Source organism: Gallus gallus, chromosome 14 (genome assembly GCF_016699485.2).
Source record: "Gallus gallus isolate bGalGal1 chromosome 14, bGalGal1.mat.broiler.GRCg7b, whole genome shotgun sequence".
NCBI lineage: Eukaryota > Metazoa > Chordata > Aves > Galliformes > Phasianidae > Gallus > Gallus gallus.
The window spans coordinates 4352354-4373747 of record NC_052545.1 but is presented as its reverse complement, the minus strand read 5'-3'; the positions used below and the strand labels follow the sequence as shown (position 1 = coordinate 4373747).

The window sequence follows — 21394 nt, the reverse complement described above, 5'->3', positions numbered from 1 at the left end:
AATGCAACCACTTCCTTACGTGGGCGTTGGGGGAGCGCAGAGCAGCTCTGCAGCCGCCCTGCCCTCGTGTGCTGCCAGCAGCAGGCCTCCCCAGCGCCGGGAAGCACCAACGAAGTGGGGCCCATCCGTGGGGCAGCACCGCCTCCGTGGCCGTGGGACCCCGCTGTGCCCGCAGCCGAGCGGGGATGCCTGCTGGTTCCGCATCCCGCTGAGCCCACGCTCACCCCGTGCGTCCCTCCTTCTTCCTCCTGCTTCACAGCCATCTGGTTTGTATCCCTTTCCCTGCAGAGGCACAACTGCTGATTGTTAAGCGCCGGGAGGGCTTTGGTTTCACGGCCCTGCAGTGAGCAGGGCGAAGTCATGCAGAGAAGGATGCATCTCCCCCTCGTACCGATCGCAGCAGTGCCCATGGAGGACATGGAACCGTGGGTTTCCCCGCTGCAGGAGGGCTGGGGCTGTCCCTGTGGGTATCCGTGGCATTGCCGGGGAGCAAATCCCCACAGCGCCCTGTTGGAAGCAGTGAGAACACCGCTTGGGTTTCTCCAGGGCTCAGCTGCCCATGGAGGAGGAAACCAGTGCTGCTCAGCCCAGGGGTGGCAGATCAGTCCAGCTCACAGCCCGATTCGATCCCCCGGCTGCTTTCCCTTCGTTTCCTTAGAGGGAAAGTTCCTCCCACACCCACTGCTGCTCTCAGAGTGCTCGGGGGGCTCTGAGAAAGGCTGGAGATGAACCACCACTGCACTGCTGTGGGAGCTATCAGCCATCAGACAGTGCTGGAGGTGCACAGCTCCCCCCCGCCTGCACACAGCGCAGATTTAAGCTGTTATGCTTTGAGTGGTGGCTGTTTATATTCCCATTGCTCTGTCCTTCTCTGACATCAATCTCCAGCCTGGTTTTGATCTGATTGCTGGTGCACACGTTTCCCTCAGTAACCCAGGGCAGTTTCACCCAGCGTCAGTGTCACTGCGTGGAGTAAACACTCCTTATACCTTCTCGGGCTCCTTCATGCAGAACAAGGTGACATTTAGAGGTCCATTTTCTCCACTCTCTCAGTAGATGCTTTTTTCCTCTCTCCTTTTATATTATTTGTGCCGTATATTTCAGAAAGTAGGTATTTCTTTTTAAACACCACACTTCAGAAGAAATGTGTCTGCAGAGATGAACAAAGCCAAAGCCAGGCTCCTCTGTTAATCCTCCACGGCTGGCAACACCACTTTGATCCAGAAGACATTTAACTCCATTGTAGCTGATAAACCCAGTGCCACCCAAGTCAGTGCACACAGCAATCACCAGGCTGCAAGCTGAGTAAGCAGTTGTTACTCTGCATTTATAAGGGAGAGGAAATTGCAAAGTTATGCTTGGCTGCCAGGGGAAAAGGTGGAAGACGAAAGAAAAGCAGAAGGAACTGCCAAACAGTGCTCTGCATGCAACAAACATTGCACCTGAAAATGATGCACCTCCGTAAGGGACAAAGTTTGCTTTCAGAACAGCTGCCAGCTCGGTGAGCCTGCATTGTGCCCTTCCTTCTCAGTCACTCAGAGCTGAGAAATGAGCAGGGGATGATGCAGCACTCTTGTTCCAGAGGAAGTGGTGACATTTACTCATTGGGTCGTTGGGTTTTTTTTAACACACTTCTGCATTTTCAACAGAAATGACAAGTTCTCAGACCTTATAAAGCAATGCCTTGAGCCAGAAAATGCCCCTCCCGAGCACAGCCTGAACCAAGCTCAAGGCAGTGGTACAGTGAACCTTAATTAGACCACATGAATAAAGCAAGTTATGTGCAAAGGCCTCAGCATGCCACCCAGGCTCAGAACTGAACTTCAAACGACTGTCACCTGAGCCAAAGGATCAGTGCAGAACCAGTGCTTGCTGTTACTCCTGTTATATGTGCTTTGTTACTCCACTGGGCGTTACAAACAGAATGCTATGGGCTGAGCACTCAGCTCCAACACGACATGCAGACCTGTGTAATGTCATGGGCTTATAAAATGATTTGCTTTCCATTTGTTGTCCCTGAGATCTGGATTTTTGCCTTACTGTCCACACATGGCCCTCCACACTGCACTCTGTGCTGTGAAAAGGCTTTGTACAAATCCTAAAAGGCAGCCAGAGATAATTCTGGTCATCTAAAACGATGACCCACTGCACAGACAATGGAAAAGGCATTCGGGTTAATTTGCTGTCATTACCACTCTGAATGGCAGGCAGACAGGACTCAGTCAGCAGGACAGAACCGTTCTTCCTCCTCCAAAATCACCACCTCAGAGGAACAACCCCCGAGTGAAGCCCAGCTCAGTCTTCACATCCAGACCGTCACAGCTCTTGGTCTTCATCTGCCAACTTTAAGCAGCACAGTTAAGATGAACTTTTCCTGTTCTGAGGCCACAAAATACCAGGTCAGGATTTCTACGCTCTCTGAGATCATTCCTTCAACATCCCCTTTTTAATCACTATTAATGGGCATCAAAACACAAAGGATCTGTTTTTCTTTTTTTTATTATTATTATTATTTCTAGCAGACAATTTACATAAAATTCCCCTTTTAAGTTAGTGATTCATAACTTCCTGCAATAAACTACTTAAGGAGCAGCTTTGGTAAAGAATGGAATGAAACAACCAACCAAAAAATAAAAATAAAAAAAAGAACAATCACAGCCGATTTTGAAACCAACACAATTCACCAAATTTAGATTCAAAAGAAAATCTGCCAAGCCGTTCTTTCTCAGTGTTTCCAAATATTCCACCTTTCTCCTCCCTTCTCAGGTTTGTGCAGACGTGGGAGCTGCGTTCTGTCAAGCAGTTTGTCCTGCTAGATGCTGGAAATCCATCTTTACATGATTCGTAGACCTTGAATGGAGGACTCTAAGGTCTTGGAAGAGAGAAAATCGTAATCACAATGTGCTGAGTATCCAGCGTTAAATAACTCGTTGTAAAAGCTGATATAAGAAGAAAGGAGCAATACACAAGACTCGAGATTATTCTTATTCAAGAGTCAGAGAGCACTATAAGCATTCATTTCAAAGTCACACACACAGACCAACAGTTCCACCCCCTCCCTGCTGAAGCAGCATTAAAGCAGTTCACACATTACCTCAATTTCTCATTCGGCCCTTGTCCCCACCAAAGCATCCTGGCATGATATAATGTAAATAATTGTTGTCCTAAAAGCCAGTGTACAGTTTGGGGAGGTCAGCAGAGACCTCTGTTGGCCAATCCTTAGCAAAGCAAGGACTTGAATTAAATCTTTGGAGGCTTTCCATACAGTGCTTACTGTACTTTGTTAATCGTTTGAAGTAACTATCTACTACCCTGATATGTTAATTAAGAGATGGCAGGAGCATGTTCTGCAGAAAGACAGTGAACAGAGTCCAAAGGGATGGGAACAAGGAGAGACACTGAGCCTTGTCATATTAATAACTGTTCTACAGCCTGACTGTGGCTAAGCACAGGCTGGAGAAGCAAAGAACTGGTGAGATTACTGCAGGTACAGCATGCAATTTCATTAAAAAATTAAGTCTGGATCAGTACCATCTGCTAGGCAAAACATCTTTGCATTAATGCTGGCTCCTGGCTCTGCCTTGCTCGTGGAGTTCACTAATGCTCCCGATATTCCAGTCTGGATTTCCTACTTCCTGCTAGCAAAACTCAAATTAGGGCTGTGCTCCAGAAACTGATGCTAGAGATTGAAAAAGTAATCACTGCAACCAGCTCACATAAACACAGCAGTAAAAAGCATACCTTGAAGTCCCAGATGGTCATCGCTCCATCGATGCCAGTGGTGCAGAATTTACGACAGTCCCGTTTGTCTATCTCATAAATAGACACCTGGCTGAAAGCAGAGAGCGAGAGCTGTAAGGCAGACACCCATCCCTGACAGCCAAAAAGCTGGGAAGTTTGGGCTGAATTCAACTCCTACTCTTCCGAAGGGAGACATAAGTATAGCAGAGCTTATGCTAGGTTTCTGGCATGGTGCTTCAGGAAAATAAGCAAAGAGAGGATGCTGAAAGCTCTTATCACTCAATGGCTGAAGACTAAACATTCTCCTCGGATAAAGACAGTTTGCTCCAGAAATGTTAGCATCTTCTGGGCTCACACACTTTTTAAATACAAGAATATTTTACTCAATTAGCTTGAATCAATCCTTTTTGATGAATAAATGAATAGAGAAACAACATCTGAAATAAGAAGCTGATATTTGAACCCCTGATCCAGGTGAATTCTCCTAACTGTGTTTTGGAGTACTACCAACCTCTTGTGAATTCTTTACATATTTGATAAGATAAACTGCATTCAAGTCACAGGACACATTAAACACAAGCTAACAGGAATAGCATGCATGCAATGTTAATAATTAACTTTACCAGCTTCCACAAATCCCAGCAACACACAGGTGTTAGTGAGAGGCTAGGATGGATATGGGATACCAGCTACACCCATCTGGCACGGCAAATCTGAGCTCTCACAGGTCTGTGGTACATCCTGTGATATCAAAGTGATGAGGAGCATTCCTTGCCCTCACTTTGCCAGCCAAGACACTCACGTTATACTGTTTTGGTGCAGAGTCTCCAGGGTAGTGTTACGATCTTCTGTAGTGGCTCTTTTATCCATATTTCGGAAGCGCTCCATAGCAGAAATATTGCGCTGGATGCTCTGTTTTGGGATGTCTAGTTTCGAAACGAAGGTCAGCAAGCCACGGTCATCACAGTTAAAAAGCATGGGGCAGCAATCATGGCCCTGCAACCACACACCGTGAGAGCATGTGAAGAACCAGGGTTTCTCTTGCTCTGTTGTTGTTAATTGCAGAAATGTAAAGCTTGACACCATGGCAGATCTTGCTTATCACTAACTTTACAACTCATGGTGTTTTTCTCACTCTCCAAAACACTGCAATACTCTACAAGGAAGAAAATAAAGACACTTACAGCTGCCACCACGCTGTTCTCAGAGACAAATGACACGCTCAGGAGTGGAAGGAATTCTGTTTTCAGCTGCGAAACCCTGAACACAAGAATGTTTGTTAAGGACTTCAGTGAAACCTCTCATCTTTGGTTCCAGTAAAAAATAAGAGACAACTCCCAGACAAGGATTAGTGGAATAGAATTCAGTGGAGCTCAGCTGTCCCACGGTGATACCAGTAGGCTGAAATCTGTAATACTTCCCCCCCGCAAAAAAAGGTTCAAATTCAAGAAGCTATTAATTTCATCTACAACATAAAACCACTTGATGTTTTAGTCCTCGGCATCAGCTCTTTAGGAGGAAAAAGTCAGGGCATTAAATTAGGCCAGTTTTTGTGATTTTTGTAATAAATGAGAAAGGAATTCTAGAACATTCTATACTTAGTGATATCCTTAGCCAGTTACTTACACAGCTAAGGCCATCAGAATCGAAACTCAAAGCTAAGCACAGCAATACCTGATCCACCAGATACCTGTGCTATCAAAATGCACACAAAGTCTTCCTTCTTAGTCAGAAAACCATGGAGACTGAGAAGTTATTAAGATCAAGGAGGAACTGTTAATTACTTTGATGGATTGGAAGCAAGTGATGGTATTCTCACTGAAGATGTCTTAAAAGAAACTTGAATTATACACAATATAGAATTGTAAGAATCTACCTTATTTATGTAGGCCTCAAAGAGACTCCTATAACATACAGTAAACTGGAAACAGCAGTCTCAGCTTTCCTCTTGTTGCTGCAAGTCCAGTATTGCACACACTGCCTCCTTCTAATGTCCAACATGGAATAGTTAACAGAAAGAGCATACTTACATCATATTTTTTGAAGCATCAGCAACTGACACAGTGCTATCATGGCTGACCCAGGCTAGGCGGTTACCACTGGCAGAAAAGCTGACACTGTGCACCCATCCACCACTGCCAGCACCCCCAAATTCTGACATCAGCTGCCCAAAAGGCATTTTGGAGCCCCACGGTGTACTGGCAGGCTTCTCATCCACTTCCTTGATGTAAGCAGAAAACACCCTGCAAATAAAACATTTCTGCGTGAACAAAGAAATAAAAAAACCACCTGGAAGCTGTACATACATTTCACATTGGAAACAATCGGATGCCTTCTAATTCTACCCAAATAAAATAGTACAGTGTCTTTTAACAGTAATCCACACAGGCTGGGAAGTTTCAGTACACAGAGAGAAAGCAAAAGCACACGGGTGTGATGCAGGTTGCCTTCTCACAAATGCTTCTTTCTTTTCTAATCTCTCTGCTAGCTTCCAGAAGATGGCACAAAAAACACACAACGCCCTTACATTTTTTGCTGTGCTGATTTCTCTTCCATCCTTCTGCAGTGCTATTAACTCTCACAGTCAATTCTCCAGGAAGAGAGGAAGAGAAAAACCCAGAGCTACCACACGTAATTATGTTCTTAGACATACTAATAGAAAATTACCCACTTTTTAAGAACATTCACTTTTTAGCAGGATTTCAAAGAAAGAAAATGGATGTTCAGCTGCCAGCACGGGGGCTCTGAACCACCTCAATCTGGCTCCTTATGGAAGGAATGCCTTGAAAGCAAAAAATACCACAGTGTTTTTATGCTTTTTTTTTTCCCAGCACTACAATTTTCAAGATATGTTTAAATAGAAAGCCCTCCCCCTTTCATCAGATTCCTTCTGCATGATTCAGACGTGCCACAATATGGTGTTCCCAACTGTTGCCATGGAAGTTACTAGCACGTCACAGACATAGGATTAGAGTCCATTGAACAGGAGAAGGAAGTGAGTGGTGCCATACTACAAGCAGAGATATTTCAGTAAGAAGGAAAAGCAGCGATCAAACATTCGTGGCTGCAGCCAAACAAAATGAAATCGTTTCACAGTGACTTGAAGGAAAAGTTGCTTCCTGTACCACCACCACCCTATTTTTCACTTTTAATCTTGTGAGTGTGGAATATGGACTTCAAAAGGTGTCTATGTTCAGTTTATTCAAATAAAGCTGTTCATCTGGAATGAGAAGGGTTTAACTGTAGCTATATTAGGTACAGATTTTCAGAGAATTAAGTAAGAGTTTATGCTCAGCTCTATCAGTTTAAATATAACTTAACAATAATCCTTCCAGAAACTTAATATTATAGAGCCACCAGAAAGGATGGTTCTCTTAATGTATGAAAATAGGGCAAGATGTTTAAAGCAGCAGCCTTTGACACGAGGCAGAAAAATCATTCCTAAGTAGTAAGAGACCTTGAACAGAACTGTTGGCAAAAAGAAAATCTTCACTTATTGAAGTCTCCCTCTCAGATCCACCTCAGCTTGAAGGCCCCAGCCTTCAAAGAACATCGGGAAATGACTTTCATTCCCATAGCAACATTGTTCCAGCAAGAATATACAATTATCACCCATGCTGTTAGCTCTATATATAATATACAAGTACATATTTCTAAAGACAAACGTAAGAGGAGCTCATCTAGGGCCAGCCTCTAAAAAACTGCTGAACACCAAACAACCTGGAGTCTCTCCTGCCCTCCATTCCTTTTCCAAACTGCCTGCCACTCAGCTGCTTATGAGCTGGCAGTGTCTCCAGCAGATCCATTTCCTAGTCTTCTCCAGAACCACCTATCAGAGCAGATGTATACTTCAGCCCAGATATGTTTCTTATCTTTAGCATGTAATTGCACGTTCCCTAAAGGTGGAATTCTGCAGATCTTTAGTCATCATCGAGCAAAGACCATATTCCTCCTGAGCAAAGTTTGGAGACAAAAGAGCTAAAGCCCAAACTACAAGACATACATAGATCAGCTAACATAACACCACAGTCCCAAGATGCTTTATGAACACACACGAAAAAATTTCCGCATGTGAATAGCAGCTGCTTCTAGAAGATGAGTGAGTACACCACACTGTTTTGGGAAAGGAAATGAACACTTAGTTTATTTAATTAAAACTGGAGATAAGGCAGGAAAGGGAGACAACTCTCCTCCTCTTGCCCAGCTGCCATTTAACATCTCTGCTTACACAAAAACGTAACAAAGGATTGACTTCAGATGCACGTGTTTTATTCTGAAACAAGGGGTGCAACAGTTGGCCCCACCTCCCTCTCCCACTCCTTCTTAGTTATTTTTAGTATACATTTTGAAGCTTCAAAATTGCCCTATTACATAAAGAAATTAAGAAAATAAGCTTCATTATTATTCAAGGAACGAGTGATTAAGTAAAATACGAACTGAAGTCAATCACCCTATGAACAGCTCCCCATGCAAGCTTCAGTGCAGTGACTCCAGTAAGTCAGCACAAAGCAACCTGCAGAACCCATCCCTCATGGTGTAACTTCACAACCCCATCCATCTCAAATGTCAGTCTGCTTATACCCCCTTCCTACTGCACTGCAAAAATGGTGCTTTGATGCACTTGAGGTGCATCAGTTCCTTGACTTAGCTTACCACATGCACGAATGGTAAGGCTAGCACAGGCAAAGTGAACAAGTGACTCAGAGAAGAGAAAGGTGAGACACCTCCTCTGCAAGCTGCAGCACTAGGATACTGCTTTTTAAACTCTGATGAGCAATGGTACATTTCTACCAGATAGCATCTGTAAGTTTAATTTCAGACTAAAAGCTCTGTACTCATTACACCTATAATAGCAGTACTTCCATGCTCTGCTAGTAAGGAAACTCACCAGCTCATTAAACTCAGTTGTATCCCCCAAGAGATTAATGTTAGTAGCCCTAAGCATTCATGCAGCAGCAGCAAAGTCAAAGTCTCTTAAGCTGGGTATTTTATTTTGGTAACAACATCATTATGTGATGAGCTGTCTTCTATTCCAATAGCAAATGCACAGTCATCGTGCTCGTGCTTCTCACTTGAACCAGTGAGCCCAACTCATTTAGATACTTTATTTTCTCTCACCTGCACTTGAAGTCACAGGATCCAGCAGCCAGCAGAACATTATTGGGGTGCCAGTCCAGGCTGAGGACAGTAGAACGAATGGGCTTTTTAATGTGCTTGCTCACCCACCTACATTAAAAAAGATGAGATTTTTATGTAAATATTTTACCCTACTCCTCAAAACCCAAGAAATAAGCCTCAAAAACATGACCTCTTGTCAATGACCAAACACAAGCTTTGCTAGAAAACTCACATTATGCCCAAGCCTTGCATATTTTATGTACTGTCTGTGAACTTTATGTGGTTATCTTAATTAAAGTTTTAAATACTACCAACAAAGTCACATTAAATATGCAACTCTTCCTCTGAATCTAATTCATCTTCTAATTTATGTTTATAATACATCAGACTGAATTCCTTCACATGAATTTTGCACAGTAATTGCTTGGCCCCTTCCATCTCGAGAACAACTGTTTTGACCACGGTGTTGAGCTATGAAGCATTATTTTGTTACATCACTGAGTACACTTCCTCTCGTGCTTCTTCCAGTGAGTTACACAGCCATCTCCTTTGCTTGCCAACTTTTCTAGTGTACAACAGCTATAAAATCCAACACATAAACGGGTGAACTGCCAATGATACGGCCAATGTCTGTATCTCAATTAGCTGCAGTACAGTAAAAAGTGGTCCTATTGTTGAATGCATTAATGCTAACTTAAATGTGTCTCAGCAAATCTGTTTGAACTGTTTACTGAGTAGTGGGGAAATCTGTTATTCACTGGGTGGCCTTTGGGATGATGGTGGTTTTTCTTTGAATTTACTTCCATCAGCAGTTCTAAGGGCCACACTTAATTATTTGCCTTCAACATAGGAGAGTCTTGATTCTTCTACAAACAAGTGAGGCAGATAAAACATTAATAACTGAATATATTGGAAAGCATAAAAATCCCAAACAGTCTTTAAAGTGAATTTTGCAGATGGTCTCTTTGTTTAGCATCTCCACGTGGACACTGTATACAGAATGGTGGGAACAGACACCTGTGTTTTTACAAACATTTACACAACCCAAACTAATGGATACCTAACATATTGATTTCACCTACAGGTGATATGGTAAAATGTAGCTCCAATACACATAGCTACAAAGGTAGATCTCTTAAAGATGAGAAGCTCCAACTTTCCAAACATAATATCAGCGGCAGAAATATTTGTGATATTCCTGTCTGAAATCCATGAATTGTGATGAGAATAAATGACAGCATACAGAACAGGTAAATGATAACCTTGAACATCTGCTATTAGACCACCCTGGAGATATCTGACAGATTTCAATATTTTATTGAGAAGAAATGATCCAGCACAGAAGATGCAAGACCAAGCTCTTTATTCAGTCAGGAAGGAGCGTGGGGCAGGAGGAAACAAGTGGTAAAGAGATGTCTGCTTTGCAGAAATTCTTGTGCTTTTAGAAGTGCAACTTCAGTTTATGGCAGTCAACGAGGATACACCTCTGTCAACACATATAACCTGAAAACATGCTAAGTCAAAGGCTTTTAGGTGCTGCACTACAGTAAAGAAGTAAAAGAAAGAACCTTTCCCCTAAAATGCAGAAGTCCATGAAAGAACTGTTGAAGCCTATTCCTCTTTATTGCCAGACGATTTTAGAATTAGTGAAACAGTGTACTTATGCTAAGTGTAGAAATGCTAAGTCATAGCTTGAAGCATTGATTGAGCACCTGCTGGGAAGGCAGGGCCAACCCAAGGGAGCTCAGGTGTATGCAATGCATCTGAGTGATCAGAAGGGTAGAGCCAGGATCCACCCCTTCCCAGACCTCATTTAAGGGCTGGCAGTGAAGGCAAGGAGATCTTGGTGGAGATCTCTGTCTGCTAGAGTCCTTCTAAAGGTAAGCAAATTTTCTTCCTTTGTTATCTGCTGTGGTTGCAGACTTTGCCATCCTGCTATTATTGCTATACTTCCCATCACATTAATTGTTAGAAATAGTAACTTGGTTACTGCCCCTGAACTCCAGACTTTAGCTTCTCCAGGCAGCCCTTACAGGTATAAACAAAAAATCAAACGGCTCACCAGTCATTTTCAGATTCAAAGTAGCACACAGATATAAGTCGAGCTCCGCTTCCGACAGCAAATTTATTCTCCAAAGGAGACCATTTCACAAAGGTGGCTGCACGGTTAATTCTCAGGATCACAAGTGTTGGTTTCCACACGCCATCCTTCTGACTCCAGACATAGGCATTGCGGTCTGCACCGCAGGTTACAATGCGATCACTTTTGGGAGCCCAGTCAATACCTGCAATTCAGACTTCGTGTTAATATTTCCCATTTGCTTTATAGTAATTCAAAACAGACAGTCTTATAGCCTTCTCCTTTGGAGACAGTTATTGGTCTTATGTTGGTATTCCCCTTGCTCCCTTATTCTCCAGGTGCTGTTTTAAACTGTTATGGATATCAGCTCCTCCATCTAACTTGCACCAAAAGTGCATATCCCAAATTTTGAGATTCAGAACAGAGAATCTGCTCACTGAGCAAGCTAGCCAACAGGTGGAGCTCTGCAGGCTGGCTAAAATCCAGCCACAGTCACTCTTCAAACCACTGCCTTTTGCATGAGGCTCATTGTGGACAGCTGAAACCAGCTATTCTAAAGCCATGCACAAACATTTAACATCTGCTTGATGCCAGACTGCAGTATGACCTAAAAGTTTAGCTAACAAGGTGTTGAGACTTTTCAGTTAGCAGGTATTGATCCTTATGTACTATTACGATCCCTACACTTATTCCATGCCTATTTAAGCCGTACCATGAGAAAGTCTATCAAGCAAAAATAAAATTTAAAAAAATCATAAAATAAAACAAATCAAAACCTTTGATAAACTTGCCATTGCTTCCTTCCCTTTTCTATGCAAAGGAGGATGTTCTCAACTGGAAACTCTCCTGGCAACATTATTTTTCATCCTTTCTTTAGAATCCTTCTTTGAGATGCAGGGTGCAATCCTTAACTCTCCTGCTATAGAACTGTACTTAAACTGTTTTCTATAACTGCATTGTGTATTAAAAACATCCCTTAGGCACACAAACTGAAAAAAAGGATTAGGGAAAGCACTTGTACTAACTTGTGCCATATTGTTCACACACGATCCTTCTCAAAATAGGGTTATGCTTAAGAAGTTCAATTTTGAAGTGGTTGATAATCTGAAACCAGAGTTACATGAGCCAATTTTGCACTGCTTTTGAAAGGGAGATCACTGTGTCCTTTTTTTCCTCTGTCATTCCCACATCTCCCTTGAAATTAGCACCAGTGTTCTGATTCTGAACTTGCCTTAGGTCTTTAGTTTAGCAGAAAACTAACTTTGCAAGAAGAGTGGATAATCTTCAAGACAAAAAAAAAGCAACACTAGGAACCTTGTCCCTTATGATCAGAATTTAGAGTGGCAGCGGCCTCCTGTCAGAGGCAACATGTGGTTTAAGCAGTCCACCTCCTGTGTCTAACCACAATTTAGGTCCACTCTGTAAGATAAGTGCAGCATTTAGTATTCCAAAGGTACAAGCTCCGGTGGAGAGCAGTCTGAGCTCTTTTCCCAAGTTATGAATATCTGGCTTCTCTCTAACATCAACAGGTAAAAGTAAAATGTAGAGAAAAGCCTCTGGGGGAATGGTACATCACTTGTAAATTCAACCCAAATGAGTCTTCACAAAAGAGCAAGTACAGTTGTGCTCTGAATGTAAACACCAGATAGATTGAATAAAGTTCCTGTGAAATGCTGTTAGGCAGACAGTTCTGCCATTAGTGAGTTGAGGATGGAATAAAGGATATTGCTGTTTTGGGCAGGCTCTTTTATCACATGCACTTTATCCTCTAAGAAAATGGAAGTAATTAATACTTTGAGGACAAAGAAGAACACTTGTGGAAGCTCTTACATTTTTTGTTGTGGATCCACAGATGGGTCTGCAGTAAAATGTGCCCGCTGGCTGTCTGCCCTAAGCTCAAGACTGATCACTTCAAATGCAATTATACCTCAGAACTGTCCTTTCCTTGTGTATGGTAACTGAGTCACAGCCTGAACCACTGATTGAGCACCTGGGGAAAGGAACTGGTCAGGCCTGGGAGCTCAGGTGAAGGTAATTCAGCTGTGGGACAGGAAGGGGTGGAGCCTGGCTGCACCCCTCTTAGACCTCATTTAAGGGCTGACTGCCACTGGGGAAGGATCTCTGGTTGGAGATCACTCCCTTGTGGAGTTTTCCTTGTGAGCTTAGATCTTCAGAGACAGGTGAGCACCTTTTGTTCTCCTTTGTAACACCATACCATTTGTGTTAGCCTATTTGTTGTTATATTCCTGTATCATCCTTCCCACTGTGTTGATCTTTTGGACTGTAACACCTTGTAAGACCAAATTACAGCCACCAGTGAAGAAATGTTAAAATATGAGTCATCAAGAATCCAGTCTTCTGAACATAGCCAAAGCAGGGTTTTTGTTGTCTTGCTTTTCACTTTGCAGTTAAGTCAGTTCTTAAAGCTTTCCTTGTATCTGGCTTGAAAGAAGTGCTCTTTCTGCTCACTGAGGATGATACACAAACACTTCTCTGCATTAGCACTGAGAAAGGGAAGGACTCTTTCTATCAGCATCTGTGGCAACTTAAGACACTTACCAACCTATAGCCAGAGTACTGTAGCAAAGAGAAAGGAGAAATGTACCAATAGAAACTTGGTGAAATGAGTCCCTAAAAAAGACTATTTACTGCTGTCAGAAACCATGAACCAACCAACAGTTCACTGCATGCAGGCCAGGAAAATGCTTCAAAGTTCCCCATAAAGTGGGAATACCATCACATAAAGAGATCTATTTACTACAGATTTCCTGTTCAGATGCTTAGCTGGGGAAAGAAGGGTGCAGAAAAATTGCTGTCTGGCGCAGCATGCTCTTTGCCTACCTGTAATGTGTCCATTATGTTCCTTTAGCTCATGAGCTTTTACCCACTGGCTCCCATTCTTCTTGTAGATGTGAACTTCATGATTATTAGGGCTAATGGCAATTTCTTGAAGAAAAGAAACAATCCATTAGTACAGAAAGCTTATTTAATACCCTTTTACTTGGAAAAACTTCCCAGTCTAAAACTTGTACTCTTAACTTTCAGAGCATTAAATTTTGTAAACCAAGGGCTAACATCCCTGCTGGATAATCTCAATGATGGCCATAACATGATTGTGAGTACACTAAACAGAAGGACAGCACAGTTGCAATGTAATGATTCAGTTGTAGTAGAAGACTATATATTAAAAGAAAAGGCTAGGTGTGGGGCAGGGAGATAAGAGGTTAAAGAGTATGAGACAAGTCATGCTCTGATGAGGTACAGACCAAGAGGCAAAACTTTCTGGAACCCCACTAAGACTGGATTTGCTCACATGTCAAAGTTTCAGGAAAGGTCCTCAAAGAAAAATCCTAACCAGATTTAGGACTGTAGCATGCTGCTTGGATTATAAGTGTAGCACTATATATTTGACCACATCTTCCTTAAATGTGGTCCAGAACATCTCAAGATCAATCAATTGACAGCACAGAGGAAAGAACAGTTGAAAAAGTAAATGAAAACATTACTTACGAGTACGGTCTCTGTTCCATGCATGGCAGGTGATTGGCTCCAATAAGAACTGATGTAGAGACATTCCGAGTTAAAGATATTCCTATGTTGTAAAAGTCAGGGGGGGAAAAAAACTGAAAAGTGTAAAAAGGACAACAAAACACTTCAAAGTTAAAGAGTTATAAAAACAAATCAGTCTTCAACATCTACAAAGGCTGTTTCAGTCCAGTATGATGATTTATTTAGACAATGACACAATCTCAGTAGATTAAGACCTTTCCCCATGTGCCCCAAGATCTTTTGAAAGCCAATGAATTTTAACTGTCCTGCTTCCTCCAGCTAATTGCAATAGCTCTAGAAGGTGTATGCTCTTTCTTCTTACTGTATCCTCATATGAGGAAACAGATTCTTAAGAAATCTAACATACCTAACAATTTAACTGTGGAATTAGAATACTTAAATAAGAAATTTAGTGACATCTCAGTGAATTGGTTCGAAATTGTGGTGTGTATTGAGGCTCACTGCACTACAATGAAACCTTTTTTTTTTCCATCTATCAGGAGGTTAAACTGATGTGCTCAGAGATTACTGTAATCTGATGATGTATTATTTGATAAAACCATTTATATGTATCCTAGGGAAAAATTACTAACATCAGTAATTAACTAATTACTAATTCCTTCAAATTAATCTTAACACTTAACTGCTTTATGGCTTTCATCCCCATGAGATTCAAACAGTGAAAGATCAAACTGAATTCTTTGGGTTGGTGAATACTGTCTTTTACCAAGCTAGACACCTAGTTTTTCTTTTCTCTTACAAAAGAGACAGTGCTGAACATCTGCAAACAGGTGATTGCAGAGCTGTTTAAAATCAGATTGTATTTCTGTGTCCTGTGTTAATCAAGGACAGCATAAAGGGATGGAAGGTAGCACTGTAACAACTCAAGGTCACCTGTAATAGCTGAAATATGCACAGCTCAACACATACAACTTGGATGTATTGATTTCCTCCTCCTTTCACATATTCCATTAATTTTTGTAGCAGTTTATCCTCGGCTGATGGCACAATGTCTGTCTGCCCCTCCACATACATCTAAAAAGCACCATCTCTGTGATGTCACTCCAAGACATCCACACCCATTGCAGCCTGAAATTACAACATAGCCAAGTATGGCCATGTTAGCAGAGGGTGGAGACTTCAGGACAAGGTAGGAATTTGGAAGCAAACAGGAAATGAATGGCAATCCCACAGAAACTCAGGAGTAAATGAGAGATGAGTAACCCCTTACAGAGCTGAGCAACTGTGCATGTTTCTTACACTAGTGAAGTGCTACAAAGTCCTGAGTAGAGATGCTGCAGTACTTCGCCAATGCAAATAATTGGACAGATTCTTTTCTTTAAAAAGTCAAGCACTGTCATTATATATTATAAAGAAACATGATTTGCAGTTTCATTAAATGTACTTAAAATAGAAACTTTGGCTAAACAAGCTTAAGTCCAGTTCATAACTTTAACTGTAATCATTTTCTTAGTTCTTCTAATAATCATATGCTAAAGATCAAATAAAGCTACTGCATGCAGGCAGCCCTAAGAAAAATGATTATTTTTATTAATGTGGGAACACTGACACAATCCAAGTTACCTTTGACCTTGAGCAGCTATGGTTTGAGATTCTGTGCGTTAACATAAGCAAAACATGACTGCAAATTGCTTTTTCCACAGTCTTGCTTTAGTACATGCCAACAACTCAGTAGCAGTGCATTTCCATATACAGGAAAAGCTGAAGAGCTCTTCTACTGACAGGGAATGCTCAGCCTTTTTGACTCTTTTCAACTAAAATGTAAAACTATCCAATCTCTGCCCAAGGAACACAGCTATTTCCAAACACTTTCTAATACAGTTCTCATGCTTTCTCCACAGATTGGCACCCTGTACAAACACCATCATCCCATCCTATCAACTCCTACTTGAGATATTTTTTTGCTCACTAACCTACAGGCTGCTCCCAAAGCTTACATCTGGACAAGGGACATGATGCATTCTCATCCACTGAGCTTCTCAAGCACCATAACTTGCAGCAAGCAGCTGGTTTGGGTTTGGTAATGCTCATTAAGAAACAAGAGTGGTGGTAATCTCAAAATGCACAAATATTTGTCATCTGATCATTGCAATCTTTCCTTTGGGGAGATAAATACTGTTTGCAAGATCTTACTGTGATTTATTTCTTATCAGCACAGAGACAGACCGGCTGAATGACTCCATACAACTGATACATAACCTTTCAGTGTTCTCCTGTCTGCCAACCTCAGAATTTCACATAGGAAAGGCACTGTCATAATAACTTTGTTAGCCCTTCTCTTCCCTCTATTTTTCTTTCAAATGCAAACTAACTGTCCTCGAGTTTCAATGTATATTTTTTTTAAGACATAGGTGAAAAAAGGACTCCTGCATGCTTGCACAGCCTGAGCTTTCTGAGCACATCTACTGAAAACCCACCCCTGGGAAGCACAGACTGAGCTGCTGTCACCTCCCGAGAAGCACGAGGCCATCCCTGGGCGAGCAGCGAGCGAGGAGATGCATCCAAATCAGAGGCAGCGTGTGAGGGTGAGAGCTGCTATTAATCTCTGCCTATTTCCAGAGCGCCCACATCCCCACCGCACAGCCGGAGGAGCGCCGCCTCTGACTGAGCGCTGCCTCCCATCGCTGTCATTCCCCTCCGGACCCTCAGCGCAGCGTTCCCGTCGGGGCGGCGGCAGCAGCAGCGCGGACCCGGGCGGGGCCGGCCGGCCCACACAGGTGTACCGCTGCGGAGGCCGCTGTGCGGTGAGTGGGAGGACGGAGCCTCCTCGCCGCCCCCTCCCGGCCCACCCGCCCCGCCGGGCGCTGCGCCGACCGCTCGCAGAGCACAGGGCCGGGCACGGGCCCCGCACGGCGGGCAGGCCGCGGCTGAGGGCTGAGGTGCCGCCATCCCCTCAGCACCTGGGCCTGCGGGCGGACAGCCGCCCCTCGGGGCCGAGACTCACCTGAGGCGGCGGGGGCGGAGCGGGGCTCGCGGACTCTGGGCAGTCAACGCGACTCCGCTCCGGGCGGCGGCGGCGGAGGCCGAGGGGAGGGGTGGGGGGGCGGCGGCCCGGCACTGACAAGGGAGCCAGGAAACGCGCACTGCGCCTGCGCGCCGCCCGCCGGCCACCCCCGCGGGTTGCGCGTGCGCGGTGCTGCGGGGGCGGGGGAAGCCGGGGCGCGGCGGGAAGACGCTCTGCGCCTGCGCGGGCGGAGGGAGGAATGTTGGGTGTGCCCGCGCCTCACACAAAGGCGGCGGTTGGGCGGGAGGCGCATGCGCAGGGAGGGGTTGGCGCACCCACGTGGTGCTGGGTGAGGTAAATACGGAGGAGCGTTGTCTGTGGGGGAGCTCGTAGCTGTGCGAGGGGGAGCGATGGGGCTCGGTGTGCCTCAGGGGCAGGAGGTGGGGGTCTCCGCCTGAGAGGTTACTGGGGCTGCTGCTGAGCGTCCTGAGCGAGGCAGAGCCGTGCTGGCTTTGGGAGGCGCTCAGCTGGGAGCTGTAAGGCAGGCACTGCCTGTTGGCTGGGCGGAAGGGCCCTGCTGAGCAGCGCTGAGCGCTGTGCCCTTCCCTCATGCTGCCCGGTGCGCGGGGAGCCGTGCCCTGCTCCTCATCCCTGTGAGGTGTTCACTGGGATCTCGTGCTTTGGCTCCCGTTACACCTACCTTATAAACCCTACTGGCAGCGAGGCCTTGTCACCTGAAATAAGCAAAGTTAGGCAACTCGGGGATTGGGGGGAGGTGAGCAGCTCTGAGGTATGGCCCTGCTGCTCCTCGTTGTGAGTTTAATTTCTGGGCTGAGGGAAATTAGTTTGTAAGCTAGGTGCGAGGTGAGCTGTGCCCAGCATGGCTTTGTTGTGAACGAATTGAGCCAATCTCATCTCCATCTCTGGCAGTGCAGCAGCTTGCAGGTGAGGGTAAGGCAATGTGTGTCACATAACTTCATTTTTTAGTAGAACTTCTGATGTTGGCTTGCAGGGTTTTCTAATAATAAGCTGGAAAACCAGTCTACGTGATACTGCTTTAACAGGGTTGCAGAACTAGTTGAGGAAAAATGTACTTGGTATCAGCACTTGTCTGGGGAACTACCTTCAGTCCATTACTCATCCACAGTGAAACAGGCCCTGTAATTACTGCGTTTGGAGATGAGGTCAAGTTTGAGCTTGTATTAATGCACTGTCAGAGAACTAGAATGCAAAAAGAGGAACTCTAGGGAAAAAAAGTAAGAGGTGTGGTACTGTATACTTCATAGTTGTGGAGTTGATTGTATTGATCTTAGGAAAAGCAGCTGACTGTGCTGCAGGAAAGGATGGAGGGGCTGCTGTGGGCTGTAAGCTGAATGAGTATCAGTGTCTTGTTGTTGGAGAGAATGCCACACAGGTCTGTGTAAGTAAGAAAACTGCTAATAAGGCACAGGCACCCTGCTATGCTGAGCTGTGCTAAGACAGTATGTCCAGTACTGGGCTCCACGTGAGGGAATTTTGTGTGATTTGGAGAAAAAAAAGTAAAAATAATGATCGAGGTCTTTGAACACATGGCTCTTACAGAGCCAGAGAGAACAGACAGCCACAGACATGGTAAGTCTTCAAATAGATAAAAGGATGGTGCCGTGAGGAAAGGGACAATTTGTTCTCTCATGTCCACTGGGGGTAGGGTGAGGAGCCATAAGCTAAAATAACAGCAAGGCTGATCTGGGTTACAGTGGAAAAAATGTTCAGTGATTCTTCTGAACTAGTCAGGCACAGCGTTGGACTGACTAGGCAAGATGTGGGCTCCTCTTAGAGGTTTTAAGAATAGATCAGACAAATACTTCTCACAGCGGGTGAGGTACAATATAAGATCTTGTGTTCGGGAAGGGGACTTTGCTTAATGGGCTCCTAAACCAGTGTTACTGTGCTTCTGTAGCCCTGAGATACATAATCGTTGCAGCCCTTATTGGCTTAACGATAAAACTAGTTCAGCTGCACAGATTAAAGATGCTCAACTAGGCCAAGTAACATTACATAACGGGAATGAAATTGCGTTTAAGCATGGCTTTATGTTTTCAAAATGATTTTCACCAGATGGGGTGAAAGTATCCTAAATGAGGAACTCTGCAGAGCCTTTAAGCATTAAAGGCTAAGGCCTCATCTTCAGCATAGCTTTCCAGAGAATGTTCCACCTTTGTTCCTGTGGCATTGCTGATGCAATTAAAGTGTGGTAATCCAGAAAGGATGCCAATGGTTTTGAGATTAAGGCCTCGCAAGCCAAATCAAACTGATTTTAATGGAAGTAGTTTAGGTCAATATGACCTTAAGATATATCAGGGGGAAAAAAAGAGCTGGGACATCGTTTTCATTCTTTTATTAACAGCAAGGGCATACAGCTGGTAACAGCTACTCAAAAAGTGGGTTGCTATGTAACAAACGGGTATTTGCAGATAATAGTGTTTAGTTTGAGAGGCCTTCTAGATGTGTGTTATTCACCCCAGGATTTGAAAACTTTGCAATTCCTGACACTGAGCATGATATCCTATCTGATGCTTAAAAGGGGGACACAAGAAAGGTCATCTTTTCCTAATTGCATCCTCTGCGTTTCTAGAACTGCCATTTAGATCACAATTTATCAAGATTGATTTTCATCAGAAATACTCTTGAATTATGAGGAGTGCTTGCCTTAAGGACAGACGAAGTCACCGATTGAAATAACTGCAAATTCAGGAATTTTAAGCTTGAAAAGTCAATGTATCCAATTGTCCTGGTTTTTTGTTGTTGTTTTTGTTTTTTTGGGGTTTTTTTTTGCATCTTAATACGGTGTTATGTGTGACAACTGTTAGAATGTCATATAATTTGTGCAACTGTTGTAATAGAAAATAAGAAGGAAGGCAGACTGCATATTGATCAGACTTACTGAGCGGTCTTCTTGCATGCTGGCTGTCTAGATAATGATAAGCTCGATGCTGATTGCTTTTTCCTTCCTGTCAGAGATGATCTGTGGTGGGAGCCTCCATGCTCAAGCTGGTAGGCCTGGGGGCTGGGGCTCCAAGTGCCCACCTTTAGAGCTAAGTGTCCAAGTGTGCAATGCTCAGCAGTGCCTGCCCTGCTGTTAGCCTGCTTTCCAAAGATTGTATGCTTGAATGCATTTGTTCCAGTTGTCCAAGCAGGACTTGGTGAATAACAGCAAGGTGGTGGTGTTTGGATGATGGTAGTGTTTTACTCTAGCTCCTGCAGAAAATCTTCTCCACTAGAAAAGAAATAGTGGCAGTATTTATTGCTTTTTCTTTTTAGATTTACTTTGAAGCTGTACACAGGTGTTTTAAACACTCTCATTCGAGACATTCACTAGGAGCCAGCCCTGCTATTTCCTGAACATATCTTCCACAACCAGCAAAATCTCATGTCCTGCAGCCTGTGCTGTGCTGCCACAGGAGCTGTGCCCACCTCCCAGGCTGTCAGTTTGCTGCTTCTGTGCTTCTCCATCATCCTGTTGCAGCACCTTATGGCATCAGGTTTGAGCAGCATCCTGGTACACTGTTTTGCTGTCACACTGTGAACAATCTCATTTTTTTTTCCTATACAATAACCTTTACTGAGACCTTGCACTACAACTATTATCAAGAGGAATTATTTGCAAGAGATAGGCCAGATCCCACCTTCTATCTTAAAGTCCCAAACCTGATAGTGCAGGTATTTCCCAAGTACTGATGGTGCCTTCTGTCATTCAAGGTATACTTGGGAACTGTATTTTCAGTTTCTCAGATATACAGTTAGTTCTTAGATCTGCATGTTGTGATGATCTCAAGCCTGCTAGTGCAATTTTGCTATGTACCACGCCCCCCATATGAGATAGGCTTTTCCTTAAGAGAGATTCTTCCTGTCCACTTCTGGTGCCCTTGAGAAGATTCTCTTACTGGTCATCCCTTCTGGAA

The 21394-nt window shown here is 43.8% G+C and overlaps 1 protein-coding gene and 1 long non-coding RNA gene across 3 annotated transcripts in view; one reads left to right on the top strand and one right to left on the bottom strand.

Annotated features, from left to right (window-relative positions):
- LOC107054608 overlaps positions 1–21394 on the top strand; it is a 37508-nt gene that overhangs the window by 1753 nt on the left and 14361 nt on the right. The window contains exon 2 of one of the 2 annotated variants that reach the window (XR_005839785.2): positions 2208–17034. This is a non-coding gene — a long non-coding RNA (uncharacterized LOC107054608). Of the gene's footprint in view, positions 1–288; positions 17035–21394 lie in introns of both variants that reach the window. The other variant, XR_005839784.2, reaches the window with a different exon arrangement.
- ARPC1A (actin related protein 2/3 complex subunit 1A) lies at positions 2484–17587 on the bottom strand. The gene is given in 10 exon segments (NM_001079495.2): positions 2484–2872; positions 3742–3832; positions 4544–4737; positions 4926–5001; positions 5772–5984; positions 8860–8967; positions 10922–11144; positions 13781–13885; positions 14450–14531; positions 17454–17587. Coding segments are annotated over 9 exon segments (1113 nt in total). The 5' UTR covers positions 14514–14531; positions 17454–17587; the 3' UTR covers positions 2484–2833.